The sequence below is a fragment of the Panulirus ornatus genome, chromosome 42 (assembly GCF_036320965.1).
Source record: "Panulirus ornatus isolate Po-2019 chromosome 42, ASM3632096v1, whole genome shotgun sequence".
NCBI lineage: Eukaryota > Metazoa > Arthropoda > Malacostraca > Decapoda > Palinuridae > Panulirus > Panulirus ornatus.
The window spans coordinates 5611426-5635741 of record NC_092265.1 but is presented as its reverse complement, the minus strand read 5'-3'; the positions used below and the strand labels follow the sequence as shown (position 1 = coordinate 5635741).

At 42.0% G+C, this 24316-nt stretch overlaps 1 protein-coding gene across 5 annotated transcripts in view; it reads left to right on the top strand.

Moving 5' to 3' along the window:
- LOC139761864 (uncharacterized) overlaps positions 1-24316 on the top strand; it is a 52425-nt gene that overhangs the window by 17147 nt on the left and 10962 nt on the right. For 3 of the 5 annotated variants that reach the window (XM_071686430.1, XM_071686429.1, XM_071686431.1), the window contains exons 3-5: positions 12546-12659; positions 19827-19948; positions 21662-21869. In XM_071686430.1, the coding sequence (XP_071542531.1) occupies positions 12546-12659; positions 19827-19948; positions 21662-21869 (444 nt within the window). The remainder of the gene's footprint in view (positions 1-12545; positions 12660-19826; positions 19949-21661; positions 21870-24316) is intronic. The other 2 variants (XM_071686433.1, XM_071686432.1) reach the window with 1 other exon arrangement.

Sequence of the window (24316 nt, the reverse complement as noted above, 5' to 3'; positions counted from 1 at the left end):
ACATCCTGTTTGAATAGCGCCTCAGTATGTTATCCTTGCTTTCACTGCATTTGCGAGGCAGTAATAGCTCTCACACACTTCCTTACATCAAAGAAATTATGTTTATTTATCAAAGTGCATTGCCTCAGTGTGAATCTCAAAACTAGCTTAATACTGATGTTACATTGATATTTGTAGAAAGTAAACCTCAGAATTTCTTGATTACCTACGGGAAGTAATTTTATCATTGGAAATGAATTACTTATACATGTTTGAAAATTGAACTTTGATGGTAATGGATGTATTAATATTTCCATCAGAAACACGGTGAATGGGAATTGCTCACATTTCATCCAAAATCATCATAATTTCATTAAGTGCAAATATTTACGCACGTTTAATCTGATCCTCCCTTGTCGGTAGCTTCAATATTTTCGCCTTATGAAAAACTGAAAAGAGAGCATTAATTTGTTCAGTTACTTTACTCCCTTCAGTTCACACAGGTACGAGCTAGCGAACAGGTCCAGAAAGCAAGCCTCTAGAAATGGTAGGGTCGAAAGAGATAACATATAGTAAAAGGTATAGACGTATGTACTGACAGTGTGTACAGCAGGTCCAGAAGGCTAGCAGTTAGGTTCAGAGATAACAGCTGGCAAAAGACAGAAGTGTGTGTTCACGATGTATCCAGCATCGACTGACCAGTGCTTGGTATTTTTTTTACAAACCTTAGTTTGTGGATTTATTTTACAGGTATTGCCCTTTGGTCTTATGCATAGCAAGTAAACCCGTATGCCCGAACCTCCCATATTTCTAACACTATTACAACAAACAAACGTTGGTGAGTAGAGAGGTGAAGTTTGAGTGCGGAAATAGCCTAGCCGAGGGAGCGGAAACGAGAGCGTGGGGGACGGCAGTACACGGGGCCCCCTCATACCAGCCACACCCACCAAACATTTATAAACCGTCTCGCAGTTGTCTCCACGCCGATCATATAAACAGTCCGTGTCGCATGAGTGCGCTACGTACGCATACTGTCTAAGTATATAACTGCGGGTGCTAAGAAGACAGATTGGCTTCACTATGTGAACGGTATTAGACACAAAGCACTAAAAACACGGACCGTAAACATTTGAATAGCTTGGCGGTCGTGTCTGATTAGATGTAGTGACATTGTTCTATGAATTTCCGTTGGTCACGCTTTGGTATGAATCATGGTGAATCCGGGCATCTGCGACTGAATGCAAGTCTCAGTGTGCCAGACGAGGTATGACTGCGTCTGCTTGAACGTCTCCACGACGGATTAAGTCTGGTGTGCCCGCGGATGGATACATGCATCTTCATGGTAGGTAGTGTTGACACAGTCGTACCCATATGAAGTAGACTCCAAAAATATGACCATGAATAATGAGTAAAACCTTCGATGTAACACCATCTAAATATGAGGTAATTTTTCTGTTAGAAAAGGGAGATGCAAATTAATGAAATATATCAAAGCACACGAGCTCGGGTATCAACTGCACTGCAGCCAGTCAACATTTGAAATGTATCAGGACACAAGAATGAGCATAAACAGGATAGGGGAGAAAGGGAAATAGAAAAACTCTTGAAAGGAATATTTTGGACAAATCAGGTTACAATCCAGGGCTTTTCCATAATTTTATCAGAGGCAAATTGTGTCATAAAGTAGCTAATAAGGCTAAGTGATTCACAGAGAAACGCTGTAGATGACAGACAGATAAGCGAGGAGCTGAATGACAAGGTCAATGTTTTTTTTTGTTTTCTTTGTGAAAGACACCATGGCCCTAACTCCGGAGACATGAAGTGGGGAGGATGTCTTGGAACGCAGTGAACTTTCCAGAAAGACATGATTCACTGCTAAAAGCCTCGACATACACACACCTCATTGTCTTAATGAAGGTTCTCCTTAAATTCTGAAATGTATAAAAATATACTTGACAGGCCGCTTAATGAAATGATCAAGACGTCACTGGAGGACCAAGGGAGTGGAAGGAGGATAATTGTTGTATTATTTTTACGAAAGGATCATGGTAAGCTGCACTGAACTACAGATTAGTGTTATACAATGGAAAATATAATGAAAATCCAAGAGGATGACTACGTGCAAAGGATAAACTACCGAAGCGAAAGACACCACGGATTCAGAGAAGGGAAGCCAAGCCATGTATAAACCAACATCTTGCATCTTTGTGATAGCTTGAAATACATTACGAACAAAGGGATGAAGCGAAAAAAGCATTACATATATATATATATATATATATATATATATATATATATATATATATATATATATATATATATATTAGTCGTGTGTACAGGGGTCCCTTTTCTCTTGAGTATGAACTTTTGAAATCTGAAATTATTATCCTTACAATGGGTGACCCCTTTATCCGGGGACTCGTGCAGCATTAAAGCTGCGCTGCTCTCAGCAGCAGAAAGAGGCTCCTACGAAGCAAGTCTTTAAGGAAAATGTATTCTCTTTCACCAGCTGACGATGATACAGCCTTGCCAAAGTGACTTTTCACACACGCTGCAACCTTAAGCTGGCCGAGTCAACATTTTATATATATATATATATATATATATATATATATATATATATATATATATATATATATATATATATATATATACAGAGTAACGTTTCATTTGAGAAGCGAATTATCAATAATACTGGAGTCCGGTGGGGGATGGTCAGTTGGCGTCGCAGATAAGAAAGCAAGACGGAAAAAGATGGCCAGAATATTGTGGAACGCGCCGGGAATAAGAGTTATACATACATACATACATACATACATACATACATACATATATATATATATATATATATATATATATATATATATATATATATATATATATATATATATACATATAAGGATGCATGTATATGAAAATTAAAACATGCAACTCCACATCACAGTGTATGAAGACGTACTGTGTACGAATATACACTATAGTCAATTTTCGTGTTTCTCCAATTACAACAGAGTCAGCTACGAGATATAGCTTTCAGCACAGAGGCTACCACAGCTGCAACGAATGATTTGTGAAGGGATGCTTAGTCTGGCAAGCCTGGATGATTGGCAGTGTGGGATAAAGTAACAGTGACCATTTCTGCGAATTGTTCTGTCCCTAGCAGATTAATGGGGCAGTCTGACAAGGTGGGTCTGGTCTGGAGGCACGGAGGTTTGGGGGACAGTGTCTGTTGGAAGACTGTAAGGTGCTGGGGAATGGATGGAGTGTGTTGGGAAAGGTGGAGTGTTTTGGAAGATGGTGTCGTACTGGGGTGTAACAGTGTTGACGGATAGTGGAGTGTGTTGAAAGATGGTGTCGTGCTGGGGGTGTGAGAGTTGTAATGTTGGCGGATAGTGGAGGCTTCTGAAAGATGATGTCGTGCTAGTAAGGGTAGGGTGTGTTGAGTGGCTGAAGGGTTACGTCGTAAGTCATGCCATCAAAACTAAGGGTCATACTGTCGTGGTCAATTGTACTGTCGTACTCAAGAGTCGTAGGTGGTCATAGGTGGTCGTAGCGTGTGGCCAAGCGTCATAACGTCGTGGTAGAAGGTTTCTGCACTCATACTGGACTGTATTTTGACGATGATGGTTACCGTATGTTAGAATGTGGAGGTCAATGTACGTCTGGCGGATGGTCAGGCTGTGATGAGAGCAGCTGTCGCGATGATGGTCAGCTGAAGTGCGTTTGTGTGACCGTTAGGATAATGCTTGTGTTGAGGAGCGGGATGGCGGCGGGCTTGTTGTAGATGATGGTGGTGATGTAAGACTGATGGTGGGGGTGTTGAGTGCTTGTCTGAGGTGTGGTAAGTGGTGGTGTAGAATGCGCTGTGTGAGGTGTGGGTAAGTGGTATTGGTGCTCCAGCGTGTGGAAGTGTGTTTATGCTGGCCACATCTTCGCCCGCTGGTCTTAACCTATTTTGTCGTCTGGCCTCCCGCCACCTTCACCCTCCCCCAGTAGGCCTAAGTCGGCCCTATTCTTACCTATTCTGTGTTCGTATGTTGGTGCACATGTTGCCTCGAGTCCAGTACTTCGTAGGGGTCTCTTCCCCTAGTCCTTAGTGGCCAGTACACACGAATTAGGGAAATTTTCCTCGTATTTAGGGAGACTTTCTTTGTATCTCTAAGACATCTATCCGCGATACGGTACTGTGTCACTACCTCGTATCTCTTGCGATCTGATTTCCATTGCCCGACCGTATGACTTCTTATATACGACCTTTTTGGTATGGTGACCTTGGTCTCTGATAGGTCCCAAGTCCAAAGCCATCATACACAAGATCAAGGGCCATGTATGAAGTGAGAGCGTGTATGGTCTTAGAATTCTCTTGAACACCTGAATATGGTGTTGACGATCAGTCGACCGGTGGTTGTAACTTGATGCTGAAAGCCTTAATGACCGTGACAGTCCATAGGCCTCAAACCCAAATACCCAACTGAGCTACCCAAGGGCCGAACCGTCTTGTTTCAAAAAAGAAATAACACCCAAGACGATAAGTACTAAATTCTCCCCATGATAAGTGACTCATACTCATCATCATTCTCAACCACCTCTCTTCCCTCCTTATACTATCACAGCCTCACCTTCATCCTGAGTCACTCATATATGAGGTACATTTTTTTTTTTTACCTCACCTTGATACCACCTTCCCTACACTGATCCCTGTGACAGCATCTTTCACCACAACTGCTGGCAATGAGATGGACGTATCTGTGTTACCATTCCAGGTTGAGACACGTAACTTAGTTACTGTAGGAGTTATCCCCGAGGTCCTCCTTGGTTATGTCTACTACATCTACGGTTCCTTCATCGTCACTCCTCCACTCCGAGGACTCCAACACCGGCCTTCATCCCAGTATGCTTCCCTCTCCATCGCTTTTGAAACTTCTTCTTTCTTTCTTTCATACTATTCGCCATTTCCCGCATTAGCGAGGTAGCGTTGAGAACAGAGGACTGGGCCATTGAGGGAATATCCTCACCTGGGCCCCTTCTCTGTTCCCTCTTTTGGAAAATTAAAAAAAAAAGTGAGAGGGGAGGATTTCCAGCCCCCCGCTCCCTCCCCTTTTAGTCGCCTTCTACGACACGCAGGGAATACGTGGGAAGTATTCTTTCTCCCCTATCCCCAGGGATAGCCCCTCTTTATTCCGCATAACTCGCCATATCTAGAAAGGCCCCTCCCTCCAACAGTTCCAGATCGGCCCTATTTCACAGCACCCTCCAATACCTGCATACTAGCCCCTCCACCCTCCAACACTCCCAGGTCACCCTCCAACTCTCCCAGACCAGTCTCCCTCTCCATATTTACCGGGTGGGACGTATCCGTAACACCCTGTTAAGGTCAATTGCTTCGCCATTAGACGGGCCATTTTGTTTGTTGTTCCTTTTTCTAACGTTCCTGATGGTGTGAGGCAGATGGTGGTGTGAGGCAGATGGTGAGATGTGTGGCAGATGGTGAGATATGTGGCAGATGGTGAGGTGAGGCAGATGGTGAGGTGTGGGGCGGTGAGTTGTGAAGCAGACTGTAAGGTGTGAGGCAGAAGATACGATACAAGGCAGGTATTGAGGTACGTGGCAAGTAGTTTGGTGTGAGGCATAAGTCAAGTGATGAGGTGAGAATAAAAGTTAGTAAGTGGGTAATATATGATGGAAATGTGAGGGGTGTAGTGAGTGAGTAATGAGGTCTTTGTTGTATATGTTGTTGGGCCACGTCCCCCGTGATAACCCCCCCTCCCCGCCCCATCCCTCACTTAGGACCATGATTCACCGCCTCACGGAAGGGTAATGCTGAGTAGGTCAACAAAAGACAATTGAGAGCCTCTAGTGTGGAATACGAAACGTTTTTTTTTTTTATGAGTTGTGAGCCTGTGATTGGCAGCAGTAAGTTGAATTACAGGATTTCTGCCATTAAAGCACTGAGGACACGAATGCAATCCATTGTGATACAATATGAAACGTAAACATATGCATGAAACTTCGAGGAAAACTTTGTAAAACTGTTTTACAATACCAAGGCAGACGGTAAATTGACCTCGTTCAGTGAAGTTTACCAAACCAGACTAAAGGTCGACCTGAGCTGATGTTTTGTTTACACTCCGACAGCTGTTGTCTTTCTTCCTATACTACACTCGTACCACGACCCTCAGGTGCTGGGTGTTGCTGCCTGTTGTGTCATGACCCAACAGGATGGCAAGGCACTGCTGGGCTACCTTAGCGACAACAACTGCTGCATCATCACCATGGCTGCTCCTCCTCCACGCCGCCCCAGGATGCGCGGCGGTAATGATCGCCGATCCCACCGTTGATATCCGCCGCTCCGTTCTTATCCTGCAGGCTTTAGGAGCAACAGACTTTTACCAAATTATTCTTGTGTGTTCCAGCGTCGTTACTGCTTTACTGTTTGCTAAAATGTGATTCATAATTTTCAAATATTTTGATCATGATTCCCGCCGAGCTTTCTCAGCTCGTAATATCCGGCTGAGGGAGCTGAAGAGTTTTGTAAACACTGGTTCTTGCCGGGCTAGTGTTTTTATGGCATCCCTCCCGTACAGCTGCAGGTTCTCTCCGACGTGCCATTATCATCCTTCTTGGACAGGCTTTTTTTCTTTTTTATGGTAGTTTTCATACGTGGGCTTTATGAGGAGAGAGACAGGAGGGTGTTAGTGTCATGATATATGGGATGGCGGTGGGTGTGGATCGGGTGTCGGTGTCTTAAGTAGGGGAGGTCTGGACGATACAAGAGAGGGGGGGAGGTAGGAAGACAGGGAGAAGAGCCTCAAGTATGAGGACCATTGTTGCGGTGCAGGGTAGAAGTGGGAGGTGTTATGGCTTCCGAGGGTGTGTTGTGTTACACTAGCAAGAGTGTGTTTGTGTCGTGGACGGAGGGTGTGTGTAGGGGCTGCGCGACCAGGGTTCGATGACGTCTCCTGCCCGACGTGTTTGGTGGACGTCCGTAAGGGGCGCTGTGGCCTGATCTTGGCCAGGTGAGGGATGGAGGGCTGTGAAGAGCGACACTGGAGGCTATGGAGGGCAGTGAAGAGCGACACTGGAGGCTGTGGAGGGCTGTGAAGAGCGACACTGGAGGGCTGAGATTGGAGGCCACCTGCAAATCTTGCATCCCCGGGTCACGCATCGCTCATAACGAAACAAACGTTATCTGGCCAGAGTGGACTTGGTCATGTTACCGACTTGAATGACTGTAAGACGTAGTGACATGGATTATCTTACATACCATGGGTGGGTGGGTACTTCTAATCGTGATGCCGTAAAAAGTTAACGCTACAAAACTCTATTTTTCACTAGCTCCCACGACTTTCACGCTGTGAAATTTAAGACTCCATGGGGAAAAAAATATATATATAACCCTTCTTATACCAGTTCTGCATTATATAGAAGGCCAGATAGTTATCACAGTTCTGCTATGATTTTCGCCTAATGGAATCCCGCTTCTCACTTTGACTGGTGTAATAGCCTATACGTGGATTATAGTACCATTTCCAAATTACGTTTATAGGATATGGACCCTCAGTGGCTGGTTGTCATACTTTCTAAACACAGTCTAAAGAAAGAAAAATCTTGATTTTGAGCACTAATACAGAGGCTTCTATACTGATCTTAGCTAACTCCATCTCAGTGGTAAAGTTATGATTATAATGACAAGTTCTGACTAAATGCCCTGAACTATAATGATTATATATGCCAATGCTTAAGTTCTATAGGACAAACGTTGCTTGGCAGGATGGACATTGATTATTTTTTGTACTTCGCCGTTTTTAGGAAGCGAGGTAGCGCCAGGAACAGACGAAGACCCACCTAATATTGCTCAAATTCACTCTCGCTGTCAAGTATCGTATACCGAAACCAAGGGTCCGCTAACCAAAGCCACACCCCCCACAGACCTTTCTATGGTTTCCCCTGACCTCTTCATATACATACACTGGTTAAGCCTACGGACAGCGCTGCGCCCCTGTATACCACATCAGTCCAGATCGCTCTGCCCTATGTATGCCTCAGGCCCTACTGCATGCTCTGATCCCAAGGCCCTCAAATTTACCACTTCATCCTTCCATCTTCATATTTCTTTTCCCCCCTTTCTCCTGGTTCCCTCCACTTAGATCCACTAAGTCATCTTCTCCTGCAGTCCAAACAATGTCAGCATGGTATGGGGTCATGTTACCTTGTAAAATTAGTGAGAGGCAAAGTTGTTGGCACAAAGGTCTGCGTGACCCACCCTCTACCTGACCTTGACCCGACATCTTCCGGATGACCTCACGCAGGTAAAAATCTTGTGTATAGTGCGACAGAAAGCTTGCAAATTTTTGCAGACAGTTTTCATTCAAGATATATATATATATATATATATATATATATATATATATATATATATATATATATATATATATATATATATATTATACTTTGTCGCTGTCTTCCGCGTTAGCGAGGTAGCGCAAGGAAACAGACGAAAGAATGGCCCAACCCACCCACATACACATTTATATACATACACATCCACACGCAGTATATATATATATGAATGTGGTAGAATTTCCAAAGGAAACGAGGGAGGAGTCCACCATCCCGCCTAATCTTTCGGATCAGGTCACGAGGTGGACAGACGCAGAGGTTACCCGAGTGTGTATACGACAGCAGCTGAGCGTGTGACACCCCTCCTCCTCCTCTACCATATTTAGCAGCAATGCGAACGTCCCGTGATGGGCTGAAACTGTATTGGGACGATAAAATCAAGCCGCACCGCGCCGTCTTTTGACCTTGTATATATATTATGGTTTCGTAATCGGTCCACAGTCAACCCATCTCTTCATCTACCCGTAGTGTTGGTCGATAAAATGGCTACCTGGTTCAGGTTAAGGGAATATATATATTTCGCCTGGTTTCCTTCATCAACCAGTCCCAAAAAAGCCAGCTGCCCTGTTTGGACTCATACCCAACACCCCGTTTGATTGGTAGGTAGCTACGTGTACAATTGGGCAATGGGAGCTTAGTTTATAATTGTACGGTACGAGGAGTGAGTTCCCCATTGGTGTGTGTGTGGATATATTTATATGTGCACATAAATAACCCTGGAAGAAGCAAGCTGTGAGATGATTCAGTATTCACATACCAATTGAAAACTACTACTATATATAACAGAACAGTCAGGTGAGGAGATGCTTCACCACGATCGTAAAATATACCAAGAAGCATGAAGAGGAAATACAAATATATTCTGTACTAGATTTTCCTCGTGTTCACAGCACAATAATATGAACAGTTCGAGAAGGATAAGCTGCCCATTTCTAAGCTACCAGAGAGTAAAGCTTATTGTCTGAAGGATAAGCCCTTTTCATTTTAGAGAAAACAAACAAAGAGATTTCTGCAGGATTTTGTACAATATGGAATTCTACGAACTCAGACGAACTGCCGGGGGTAATGAGACTTAAGTAAGTTCCTGAAAATCGCAGTGGGCGGGTGTACGAAGGCGGGGAGGCAACGCCGTCTCCTAACTTCAAACGGAAATGCCCATCAATTTTCGCTAGCATTATGTACGTTGTATAAAACCCTTTTCTATAAAGTATTCTATTCTGAAATTACGTTCAGTAATCCACATGGTATCTTGTGTAGTTCTTATACTTCTGAAGACCATATTATTATTTTTAAGCGCATAACCGTAAAAAAAGTGTTTTTAAGCGCATAACCTTCAAAATTAAGTGATGATTCAGCCAAGGCAGCGAAGGACCCCTTGATTGCTTTATTGTTTCAGTAAGGGATGGAGCCACAGTTGTTACAGGAAACCACAGAGCATGAGTGAGTTTGGGTGAGTGCTCTCAGTGTCGGGTGAGTCACCGCATCCTGAGCCGCCCATCCTGCGTCACGCCCAGTCCACCACCTGACCGGCCGCACCACCTTCTGCTACATCCTCACTCTCGTCAACACTTCACCTTCAGGCGGATGACCACCTGATCATCACCAGAACCAGAGAGCTAATACCCCTGCACTAGAAGGCTGACTGATCCCTGATTATCAGAACCGAAGGCACACTCCCCTGCTATGACATAACCTTAGTAAACGGAAGAAATCATTCTCTTTTTCAATAGATTAGACTGGCGGTTAGTGAGGCTGCAACACTAGGCCCATAAACAGAACGTAGGTCCACCAACCAACGAAGGCCCACAAAACACTATAATCCCACACAGCGATAGTAACTACACCACTTATTGATGGAATGGTTCTTGAGCTGTATGTGGTACGTATGTCTCCCGAGCATGATGGCCTGGCCTGTGATCTGATATTTAAGTATCAGGTTGAAGACCCAGGCGTGGAACCACCGTGCTCATAGAGCTAAAGGATGAGAACAACCGAAGTATAGACATCATGACAGAGGAACACTTTTATAGAGATGAAAAAGTCTAGAGGTGGTGTTGACACGACCAGAGTCTTGTGTGTGAGCACTGCGATCGTCATAACATCCAACCCGGACGTGTGTTTCAGGAGGAACGGAGGTAGTTATCCTCGGAGTGCAAAGTGTTCCTAAAATGATGAGATTGATATGGGATACGGCACGTCTTGTTTACATGACTTGTGTCGGAGATATCTGCGCTTGCACCAGCCTCTCTCTTCTCCCTGACACACTTCGAGCGTCTCGGTGGTTCGACTGATGTTTGAAACCGTTATTATTATTATTATTATTTTATGGTAAATAAGATGGCACGGGCAACTCAACGCCGTAGTGAAGGACTGTGTATTTATCATTAATATTTTGTCGTATTTCATGTATGATGCGTATCTATGGTTGTATACTTTGTATTTCTTCTTATTAGTTTTAAGATTGATCCCTTTGAAGCAAAAAGGTACAACCTAAATTGAGCACTGCGGTACTACCCTTGAGCGCGACGGTGCAATCATTAAGTCACATGATGGCTTGGCCTTTGACCCAGCTTCTGAATCCTTCGGTTAGTAGTAATGCCATTACACCTAAGGGTCGTACTGTCGTTTCCACAGTATTTCATTGACGATGCTGAAAAGGACTACATTATTTTTCAATCTTAGTGGGTACGTTTGAGGTTTTTCGTCTTCTCATGGTAATAAACTATGTTGTGTCTCTAATATTCATTTTAAACAAATTTATGATTTTAGCCGTTTTACACAATCTTTAGTTTCTTCGTCGTGTATTATTAAGATTATGCTTTTGAATCCAATACCTTTTCAATAGTTATCCTAACTTGAATTTTTTTTTATCACAAATGTTCTTTCTACTATATGAGGAGTGAGAGACATTCAATCTCAAAACGATCCTAGAGTAGCTCTCTACAGCCGTACTCAAGGGTCGGATCGTTTTCCTCAAGGAGTTAAAATGCTAAGGCTGTTTGGGTACTCCTGAGAAAAATACAGTCGATATGTGTAATTTTGCTTACGCCGAGCCAAAATTTTGCCAGGTTTACACAGTTTAAGCATTAGTGATATCATACTGCAAATCCTAACTTTTTAAGATCCATTATGAACGAAAAAGACGTACAGCAAGTTAAGGAAGTTCACTAGTCTGTGAACGTGCGCATATATATATATATATATATATATATATATATATATATATATATATATATATATATATATATATATATATATATTACGAGTGAATGTTTTCGTTTTTATCAATTTCACAGACAGGTTTGTACGAACTTTATTCCAGTTTAATATATTGTATAATATATTTAGGTCTTCGCACACAAACTGATATATTTTAGTATGAAAGTAACTATGACTGAGCTACTTAATAATCTCTGCTCACTAAAGTTCACTTGTATATGCGATAATAAGAATACTGCTAACTTTACAGACATATAAATATGTCTCCTTTCATGCTCGTCCTTGACAGTACCCGTATATTATAATTGTGGAAACTTTTTTATAATGAAAGAAATGTAAATATCTTTACGTGATCACGATAAGAGACAGACCTCATGGCCGACCCGAATGTTGACGAAGCGCTGGACCGACAATCACACCAGCCACGCATTTGTTTATCCCTTGACGTCATAGGTGACTCCAGAGAATTTCCCAGTGTATCCGGAGGTAAAGAGAAACACTAGCTTCAAACATGTACGAGGGACAGAGAAATAGTCGTGTTTTAAGATTTTCTTCCCAAAATTGTTCACACAAGGTTTTCGCCATAATTAAGATGACCTTTTTTTGTATTCATATTTTAAACCTGGGTGATATTTTCTCGCCGTGTCTCATATCTGTGTTCATCATTACTCATGTATTGATGCATTAACGAATTTTAATAAACTCAACCACCGAAATATGTCTCAATTATGGAAGCAAGCGGTTGTTTACATTGCTGTTTACCACAGGGCTTTCATCACTGTTTTGTTAGTGGCAAGTAAGCAATGATAAATGAATAATTACACACATAGAGTTTTATGAGTGTAAAACTTCCTCCTGTACTGCACCTTTGAATAATTGCGTGTAAGTAATTACACACACGATTCTCTTCCATGATTTGCTAAATGTCTCGTTTTGTTGTCCAACAGCCACAAGGGATTACGACATGCTGAAGCGACGGTACGACGACGAGAGGAAGATGAGTGACGCCCTCCACGACCGTCTGGCCGAGCGGGAGCACGACCTCCACAACCTAAGGAGCGGTAGGTCATCCCCGTCTGCCTCACCAGACGCTCATACTTCTCCCCTCTCCTAGCCTCCCAGGCTCCTCCCTCCCTCCCTCTTTTGCCTCATACTTAACATACAACCCCCCCGCCCCCTCCAAACACTCATACTGGACTGGTCCCCAATCCTTGCTTGTGTCCTACTCATTCCTGGTTCATTTTGGCCTCGTTTCCAGCTCGCTCCGGCCTCACTCCTCGTTTACCTCCCGACTCAAGGGACACATCACCCCCCTCCCCTCCCCTCATCCTGATCCTCCAGTCCTCATTACGACCTGAATCACCAGAGTCCATGACCTCACTTCTCACCATCCACGAACCATCACATGGCTCCTCCACAGTCCTTTCCAGTCCACCTTTTGAACACTCCATCTTAGCCCCATTCGTATATAGGTAAGAGTTTGCAAGTCCCCCCTCCTCCTCCTGACTGTACCCTGGCTTGACATACAGTTTACAGTTAGTTCATTGTGGCATGGCAAGGTTGGCGGAACCTCTTCTGAATGTGCAACATGCCTCACCCGTGTCATTCATCAGCCTCGCCTCATCATCTCTCACTCGTGTCATGTATTAGCTTCGCCACATCAGACTCATTATTTAACCTTGCCTTGCGTCATTGACAACAGTGTTTATACCGAATGGTTAGTTGGTTTATTCTGTTATAGTCATGTCGGCCTCCAGGCTCATTAAGACCACCACCGTCAAGTGGTAACCAATAATCGAAAAAAAGAACACTTTATTCAGGTGTTTATGATCATTGTAAGACCATACAGGATCTCCCAGCATACATGGCTGCGAACACCAAACATTCAGTTCTAGGCTACATTGGCAACACTGGCGTCTCCGTGCGTGACGTATATCTTCTCATGCATTTCCATGTAGTCCTCATGATATCTCATTACCTCTTATAATCAACTGGTAATTATCAAGTCTTAATAAGAAATAATTCTTTACGGCCTGATGCTTCACTTCGTAGCCGCGGTGTTCCGGTGCGAGTTAAGAATCTTTCCTCCATTCCATATAGATGACGGACGCAGGACTAACGTTTTCCAAGTTTCCCAGAATCAGGCGCAGCGCCTTCTGTCCTCGCGATACCCCCCCCCCCCCCCCCCCCGAGCCCTTGTTCATAACGACCCCTTGAATGTAACTATTTGGATCTCGAGTAGGACGAGTTAAATTCTACGACGACATAAAACGCCTCGAGTACGGTGACAAACAATGAACTCATTGTACTCATGGTGTTCAGTCGTCTTATTAAAGGGGTTAGCATTGGCTAAATAGCCAGGCAGTAGGTTCCAACGACATGACGGTTTGTTACGGGCCTCACTAGGAGGTGGGGTTGAGATAAGATAAGACCAGATGCTCTGCTGATGTGGCTATCATCACACACACACACGGATAGTGACTGAAACCCCTCCCCCTGGAGTTCTAACATGTAAACATGATTAAGCAAATTAGAGCTACTGTGTTGTTGTGCTTTTTGGTATAACCAGATTAGACATGATTAACACGCCTGACGTCCATGATCATCAAGGATCAAATGGCCTTTTTTTTTTTGTTTACTAAAACCTTTGAACATGACCTCGCGACCTTTGGGTATGATAGCCTGGCCTTTCACCTCACCCATAAAGGACAGGTGACAAGCCAGAATGGTTGGACCGTTGAGCTTAAGAATCGTACCTTCCCTGATCGAGAGCTTAAGAGACGGATGCATTCTTTGTTCACCACAGTCTACACACAGACATACAACACACACACACACACACAGTGAATGTGTGGAATATAGTGGTAGAGTAAGGGGGATTGAGGTACAGTCAGAGGTAAGAAGCCCTCGACCTACCCTCACTAGAGGGAAAGGAAGATAAAGGGAACAAGGTAAGCCACATTGAGACTGCTCGAGCCTCACAGTGATGTTACCAACACTGCCAGTTCTTTCAATATCAAAGAGGTGGTGTTTATGCAGCTGTTGGGAGCCACACATACACACACGGGTAGGAAGGAAGTCACATTGGTGGTGCGGGATCACATCTTCACTAAAACCGTAGTTTACCTGTGGCAAAAGCTACAGTGAAATAGATATCTACACACACACACACACAGCCATCAACACCGTCACCAATTTTATGTGGTGTTCCATCAACTGAGGTGAGGAGGCACTTCGCAATTGGTTTTGGAAGACAGCCAACTGAACAGCAAGCTTAGGGGTGCTTTGGGTCCTGGTACAGATCTGACACCTGGTAACGCCCAAGGGTGGCCCTGGTACAGAGGACCTGACCTCTGGTGACGTCTCAAAAAATTAACCCCGGGTCCTGATAACAAGGCTCGTTGGCTTCAGGTATCTTTAATTTTTCGTGGCGAATGGGGAGGGGGGGGGGGCAAAAAGTTTATAGATGTTGGTTTTAATGTTAGGGCTAGAAACAGAACCCACTGCCCGCCACTTAGTGTGCGTATAAGATGTCTTAGATTGACCCCTCGTTGCCATATTCTGCATTGTGGCGGTGCAATGTGGGTAGTGTAGTTTTTAATCGCGAGTTGTTGGTTATGGTGTACAACTAGTCATGACGTGAGGCTGTTGTTCAGAAAATCAGTTAGCAGATATACTGGTATGTGGATAGAAGTTCGGAACAGATGTTGAAAAATTACTGGAAATTAACCTGATGCGTTTTCTACCAGAATCATCGATCTACAGATTTTTCTCATAAATTTATATTCACGGTTTATTACGGGACGTTACATATAAGCCGATATAGTTGGGAACTGGTTTTGGCCGATGGAATGCCGCGGCGCGAGCACCCGGATCACCAGTGTCGGGTAAACATTGAATTTGACTTGGGCGTCATATTTTTTCCTTGCCTTTCGAGATCGTGTGACATTGTGTCTAAACCTCGCACACCGTCATGTTTAACAATGCTAGTGTTGTTTCGCCTCAAGTCAAAAGACGAAAAACGAAAGACTTAAAAGGTATTCTGTCTAAAGTCACAAACTGTGTTCTGCTGGTCCTTCTTACCAATGGGAGATAGATATTAGAAGCCGCACGCAGCCAGTCAAGTACACTTCCTTCCCTATAGATCTGTGAAATATCACCATTAGAGTAGGTGACAAGTTGATGAAGTTCGGTAGACTGAGGCAACATGATTTACATTCCACTCTGGTGCAAAAAAAAAGTGAGTGAGTAACATCGCTGGGCAGACTATCCCCCACGGATCCCCGCCAACCACTGCCCTTAAGTAATATCCTAATATTTGCTTCGGTCAATACTCTCAAAATGAAATAACCGAACATGTACTTAGATTAATATTATCGAAATAAGTTGAAGTTAATAGTCTCCGAAAACTAAAAAGATCAACAGGTTGGCTTAGTTATAAAGTGTTATTCTTAGTAAGAGATGTAATATTAATTGGTATGATATTCAAGCCAACTGAGATACTTTGTAAAACGACTTTTTACATTATTATTATAAGCGGTACAACGGTGACGGACTCGAATATTAAATGATGAGTTAGTGGAAGTATGTGAAGCTACGTGTTTTGTGGTATTTTACACGTGGACAGCACAGAGAATCATCTTCAGATGCATTCCTTGCATGATAAGCACTTCCTGGTAGTAACTTCAACAGCCGGCAGTCATAATGTCAGTACGGTGGCGGCTGTCAGCAGGCAAAGGTGATATCAGCAAGTGGCAATGTCTGCAAGGTAGCGTCGTCAGCGGCCGGGTTTGGCCGCGTCAGCAGGTGGCGTCGGTACTTTCAGCAGGGAACTTCTGCTAGCTAGGTTTGGTCGAGTCGGCGGACAGCACTTGTAACATCAGCAGGTGGCAGTAATGGCGTCACTGGTCGATATGTCAGCGGTAGACTCATGTGCAATGGTAGTATCATCATGCAACACCACTGGTAGCGTTTAAGAAGTGTCAACAGTGGTAATGCCAGCAAGTTGCAATATTTACTTTCAGTGCGCATCAGAATTTGCGTCAACTGCCTGGTGCTAAAAGTGCCATCACCAGAGGCCAGCAGCAGTAGCTTCAGCAGGCAGCTAGCTGTGCTAGCAACAAAAAGCATAAACATCAGCAGGCAGTAGTAGGACTGTCAGCAGACGTCATTGGTGGCGCTCAGCGGCATCAGTAGGGCTCCTTTCAGCAGCAGCAGGAGTGGTACGTGAGGCAGGTCGCTAGCCAGCCACGTGGTAGCGCTGTCTGAGAATAACTTGCTGAGGCCGCCACACTGACCGCAGAAGTGTGGTCACCCCCCCCCCCCTCTCTCTCCTCTTCCCAACTATCGGGGGGGGGGGGGGGCGTTACCCTGCTCGCTGGTCCTTCGTCCATGTTGTTTGCTTTCGGGACTTAACATATCAGTTTTCCCCTCATTAGTGGGACGCAGCTTATGGGAAACGTTTCCGAACTGATTACCGAGGCGGCTTCGTTCGTCTCGATGCGATCCGGGAAGGACTTAATGGAGCGGAGAGTAAAGTGATGTGTGATATCCATAGGTTGGTTCCCGGGGGTCCAACCAAGGCTGGCCGTATCACGTTAAGGCCAGTGGTCTCTGATGTCAGGAGCCACCATGACCCAGCAGCGCTCCAGCCTCACCAGTCTTCTCGTGGTCCTGAACGGTGAAGTGGAAGCTAAGAGTGTAATGAAAGTTTTCACTATAATCCACGCATTTTCCGTGCCGTTATGATGATGATGATCTTCTGCAAGAGAAAATGTACAGTGCAGCGTGTAGTGATTGGAGTACTTCCTTCTAAATGTTTGGAGACGATTACTTTCTGAAGCTGCCGTGGAAATTGTCAAGTTAGTTTCAACAAAGGTGAAGTCGGAACTTACGCGTCATGATTCAAGTTGCCCATCTACTACTCTGTAGCGTGACAGCTGTGCCTCTGTCCGGACGCCCCCATTACCTCACTCTTTTTGTCACACCAGCAGCAGCCTTGGGCTTACCATACACTACCGCACCTGCTGGTGATGCATTATGTAAATACCTTTAGTAACATGACAGCCAATTGTATGTGCTTGGAGAAGCGGGAGATTAGTGGAGCGTTTATTTTTTCTTTCACCCACGATGAGCAATTTGCTTTTCTTGTAAAATCACAACTAAAGTGTGAGTTCACAAGCGTCCTCACAACCTTCTCCGCCATATGTTTCTTAGTCACCACTCTTCAACATTCCCTGGAGATCTTCCAGTGTTATTGTATCGCGTTGCTGCTGGCTAAGTGCCGTGCTGTCATTCCGTGCTATTTTTCGCAGCTTGTTTTGTGTCTTGTTAATAGTGTGTTGCTGGTATATTTGTGGTAGGTGTTGAGCGTGATGAGTAATGTTTTATACATTTTTTTCATATTCGCCATTTCCTGCGTTAGTGGGGTAGCGTTATATATATATATATATATATATATATATATATATATATATATATATATATATATATATATATATTATCCCTGGGGATAGGGGAGAAAGAATACTTCCCACGTATTCCCTGCATGTCGTAGAAGGCGACTAAAAGGGAAGGGAGCGGAGGGCTGGAAATCCTCCCCTCTCGTTTTTCTTTTTTTTTTCTTTTTTCCAAAAGAAGGAACAGAGAAGAGGTCAGGTGAGGATATTCCCTCAAAGGCCCAGTCCTGTTCTTAACGCTACCTCGCTATCGCGGGAAATGGCGAATAGTATGAAATATATATATATATATATATATATATATATATATATATATATATATATATATATATATATATTCATCATTACCGCAGGACCAATATATTCATTTTTGATGGCCGTTCCCTGTGTTAGTCATGCAGCGCCAGCTGTCATGTGTGCTCTGTTTACACGTTGCCATTGTTAACCCACAGGTGTTCCTTCGATTTAAGCATCTGATCTTTCCAAAGATTTTTTCATCCATGTCATGGCTACTGTGTCCACTATTATCGTTCGTTTCTTGAATTCTGTAAAAAGGTAATCTTGGCTTTTAAACTTTTAGATGAATTTGGAGTCTACTTTTTTATACCTTCTTCATCTTAATTAAAATGGGAATTTTAGTAACGTCCTTTAGCACATATATCCATCACATATGGACCATCAGTCCTCTGTTATGTCTTTCCCATATATTTTGTACTGTTGGTAGTATGGGTTTGAAATCAGGCTAAGTGAGCTTAATAGCAAGGAGATGCATTCGCTATGGTGTGTCGAGCTTAAGCTACTTCTCTCCATTTTTATATGCAACCTAACATATGGCATTAATCATGTCGTCACACACTTCTTATGATCATGTTACCAATTATTCTGTTCTCGTATTCCTAAACAGTACTTCTCATGTTTCCTTACATCGTGCTTCTTTTCCTAGTGACATGCATTAATTCCCATTCTCTTAGACACTTCTTTTCATCATTCTGTCACAGACTGTGTAGTCAGTTGCCAGGCATTTCTTGCTCATGTACCCATACACCCAGATTCATAACGCTTGACATCCATCGTCTTTATGTTGCTAAGCGCCCATGAAGTCTTAATGTTGCAATACATGAGTTCCGAAACTTTCACGAACCATGTACACTTCCGCTCCCAACATGAAATTGCTTTATGGTTATGCTCTTTCTTGTCAGAGCACGACAGTGTCTCTGCGTTATTAGTATTAAGATCTGAGTAGATAACGGGTAGAGATAACATTCTATGCCTAAGATTTGAAAGCTTATTTCAATTTAGTTGAAGCAGGATTAAGACTATTTTTTCCTCACCGGCAGGATCAAAACTTTTTTTTTTGTATGTTTGTTATGTTTTCCACGGCTATTTTTTTTCCTAGAAATGTGTCAAAAACAAATGTTTTTAACTGTGGAGGTATCATCATCCATTTTAAGAGCATAAATCATGGTTAATTTCTATGCTTTGTCTTGTAAATGGATTCAGTCTTCACTTTCATTGTTGGTAATTGATAATGATTACATGCATGACATGTCTGAGATCACATTTAAATATATTAAAGCATCAAAAGCTCCTTGCATGTTAAACTCTGTTCATCCAATTTCTGCATGTATTTATACCTTCACTCTCCAATGTTCTTTGATTCTCTGCTTTTGTACACCCTAGTTTCCCTGCTTATCCACCATCTATCCCTCATTCTCTGAATATTTTCCTCTTCCTATCTGTCTTCTTCCTTTCTCTTTCACTCTCTGGCAGACTCTGATTCACCAGTCATCTCTACAGTATCTGAAGCCGTCTATCACGAGTACGACGAGCTGCGACAACGTTACCAGGTGGAAACGGAATCCATGGCACAAGCCTTTAACCGTGCTACAGAGGTGAGTATTATTGTGTATCCTAGCTTTGGTAATGTAAGTTCCAAGAAATACTTAATCAAATACTTTTACCATCAGGTGCTCCAACGCTATGCCAAGCTTTATCAGCTCTTTCAGTCACTGATTGATGTAAATAGGTTTCTCAAGCATTACGTTCGGATACATGGAGAAAAAATTGATACATATACAAACATGTTAGTACTATGTTTCGTGTTATGGATCATTTGTCCCATAATGTACAGTCGGTAATATAATTCATATGGTAATCAATTTCCCCCATCCCTAGGAATTTTGGAATTAGAATACCACCCAGATTTCCTTCGTGTTGTATGAGGCGACTGACGGACGGGAGCAGAGCACTAGAAACTCTCCCCTCTTATATTATCACTCTGTAAAATAAGGTAACATACAGAGCCAACAAGAACCTATTCTTAAAGGCCTCAGGTTGGGATGACTGAATGTGCGTGGTTGTCACCTGAGTGAAGAGAAGGGAGAGGTAGGAGGTATATTTGCAGAGAGAAACCTGGATGTTCTGAAACGAACATTGATGGGGAAGTGGGTACAATGGTTCGGGAATCATTTGGACAAAGAAAGAAAGGTACATCACAGTGGTTTACCCTTTATTTGTCAATGGCCACATGATAATCTTATGTTCCAGTTGTTTGCTGAGTGCTGCAGGACCTAAATATTGGTGGAGACATGCAAGCAGTCAGTTTTCAGGATCAGAAACAAAAGCAATATCTATATAAAGGGTAAAGTCAACCAACAGCATGGTACAGTGAGAACGGGCCAATTCATGATTGTACTTCGATAGTACCCTATCTTGTCCTTTCATCAAATGCTTCCCTTGCAATACCAAATTTCCCTTTGACTTCCTTTACCCTGTTTGCAAACTCTGTTCTCTCTTCATGGAAACTCTTTGCATCAACTATATGGCAGTCTACCAACTAAACCTACCAGTGACAGACCTTTATCACATGCACTTAAGCTCTGTGGACTACATCACTTTAAATATACCTTGTCACACATCAGAGGAAGTATTTTTCCTTTTATCACTGACATTTTGCAGTTTTTTCAAAAATATCAAATAGCTTATTGACAGTATTATACAAGTACTTTTGAACTCTTCATGTTCATCTAGCTGTATTTCATGTTTTGAGTCTTTCCTTTCAAGCACAACTATTTAAGATATACTATTTATCCAAAATTTCACCACCATTGCTTTCTACTCATTTGCTGATTCTCATCAGTGCTGTGTCATCCACATACAGAAGTATCCCTAACTTGCAGCACTTCTTGATTCTACATTGACATTTTCATTACCATATGTAACTTCTCTTACCATCCTAATTTACATTTTTTTATGTAATATTTTCATTCATATTCTCAATATGTATATGTATGTGGGTGGGTTGGGCCATTCTTTCGTCTGTTTCCTTGCGCTACCTTGCTAACATGGGAGACAGCAACAAAGTATAATAAATAAATAAATAAATAAATAAATATATATATATATATATATATATATATATATATATATATATATATATATATATATATATATATATATTCACCTCCCTATGGTGATGAAGGAGAAATTTTCCAAAGAAAAAGCAGCTGAGTCACATGTATCATATCAATTTTTGTAGTCATGATTAGAGACATCAGTGTTTATGAAAAGCATTAAATGAAAAATACATCATCCATCCTCTCTAGTGGTACCGTGAAAACAAGACTCTCCGTCATGAGGCAAACACATTGAAACGCCAGAGTGCTGTTCTAATGCAGCAGGTGGCAGAAGCATCACCAGACTTTGACATTTCTGTTTTGGCAAACATGGGTGAAATTATAGACAAGCAGGAAGTGCAGGAGATTCAGCAACAACATGAACAAGAGGTAGCGACCCTCATGGACAAAATCAAAGGTACAGTCTTATTTACCCCAATGATTATAATCTGTAACATATAAATATTGTAAATTTTCTCTTGTATCTAAAGCAAAACTGCTTATGAAGAATCTTGTTATACTATGAAGACCATTAATATTGCACTCTTGCAACCCTCACATGTTTATCCAATTATCTGGTAGTCTTCTCATACTCATACTAAACACACTCATATTCATCTCTACTTTCCTGTATCTTGACATTTCTTTCCATACACACTCCTTCAGTTTTATCTTCTATATTCTAGATTACTTTACTCAAATACACTTTTCTAAACGTTCTTTTTTCATATGTTTTCTCCATGTATCCATACCTTCACTTTAATAATCCCTTCATCATAATATACTCTCCTTTACTTTACTCATTTCTCTCTCTACACCTAATCCTCCCCCATACCTGCTTTTTAAGAAATTCAACTGAACCACTTGCACCATACAAACCATTCTACTAATTTAGACCAAAATTTTTCTTAGCATAAAGCAGGTCCTGTTAACCGCACAAATTGTGGTAGCGTATGCATTTCACTCTGCATGTTTTCATTCACTGTCTATGATCTCCATTATTATTAAACTCATGAGTGGTTGCACCCCTCACTTGTTTGCCCAATCATCTACCAGTCTTTGCATACTCCTGCTCCTTCTAAAATACTATCTATGATCATTATTATTGCACTCCAGAACAGCTGCACCCCTCACTTATTTGCCTATTCATCTACCAGTCTTTGCATACTCTTGCTTCTTCTAAAGTCACTCATAAACATCTCTTTCCATTCATGTCTTGATATTTCTTTCACAAATATATTATGCAGTCTTCTGTCATATTCATAATTATGTCACTCAAGAAAGCTTTTTCAAATATTCCATCTCCATTAATTTTTCCACAAAATTATGCCAGATCAGTACACTACTTTTACTTTATTAACTGATCTCTTTGTTATAATGAACCTCTTCAATTTCTTCATTCTTCCTCTGTCCCTATTCCTCCCTCCAAACCCACTTAAGAATTCCTTCTCAACTGCTTGCAGCTTACAAATCATCCTACTAATGCAGAATGTAATTTTTAAAGCATAAAATGTACTACAAACTTCATTCTGTAACCTTTAATCAAGCTTGATGGCACACTTATTTTCAGTCATTACCTTCCTGAAAGTTCCTCATATTTATCTTCTGTACATATTTGAATTGATATTAGCATTTCTTAAACCATCATACTGTAATGCAGTACTGCATTACAGTAATTTAAATTCTTGCAGCTTTATCTCCCATTTGTGTCTTTATTTAATTTTTCAGCTTTTTTTGCAAATGTTCATTTTACTTTTATCCCCATTTTCAGTTTCCCTTTTGCAAACTGCCATCTTGCTTTTAGTTTCATTTTTTAGTTTCCATATTTCCAAACAGTAAGCTTCCTTCCATTTCCATTTATTTAATATCTTCCCTTTAACATAACCTACCAGAATACTTTCTCTATTCCTTTATCTTTTGCTGCTGCTACTGCTGCCACTTTGATCAATGCATTACCATCAGTGTCTGTAAGAGCACTCTCTGAAGGCAAACAAAGTAATCAGAAAACTTAACTGTTTTCATTTTCATTACAGGTAAAATGCAATAGATTATTCACAGAAGAATAGATGGGCACAGCTGCATGTATATTTACTTTCTTCCTACCCCAGGAGTTTCATCTATTTTATGGAGTTCCCACAGCACTCAGGAAGCTGGCCACATCCACTGGGCAGGACCATAGGACAAGAAGTGAAGTGTTGTATGTCTCTCTGTGGGGAAAGTGTGGGGCAACTGAACAGCAAGTGTTTAGTGTCTTCACTACAGTAGTTGCATAGTGGGGATGAAGGGTCTTGGAATCTTAAATCAGTGTTTTTAGTAATGTAGGGTTGCATTCTGTCCAGAACATAGATGGAAAGTATGACTCATTTTTGTTTGGGGGAATATGGTTTCAAATGGGTGTATGTCTGATTGCGTGAACAGCCATCCTGTATGTTCATGCCCAAACATCCCACCCTTCCATCTCAAATTCAGTGGCCCCCTTCTCCTTGTGCCCTCCACCTCTTACATATAAACCCTCCTTCTCAGCCTATCCTCACTCATTCTTGCCCTATGTCCAAACCATATCAGCAAACTCTCTTGAGCTCTCTCAACTATACTCTTACACAACATGGCAGCCAGAGAATGGAAGTGATAGGATATGGATTTTCTTCATCTATTTTTGGCACTACTGCTGTAATGCCATAAACAGCAGTCAATAATAATAATGATAATGATAATAATAATATGTATATGTATGTTATGTACATGTACGTGATTAAGAGTGGATGGATCTTTCATCATGTTTCCTGGCACTACCTTGCTAACGTGGAAAATGGCAATCAAGTATAATATATATATATATATATATATATATATATAGAGAGAGAG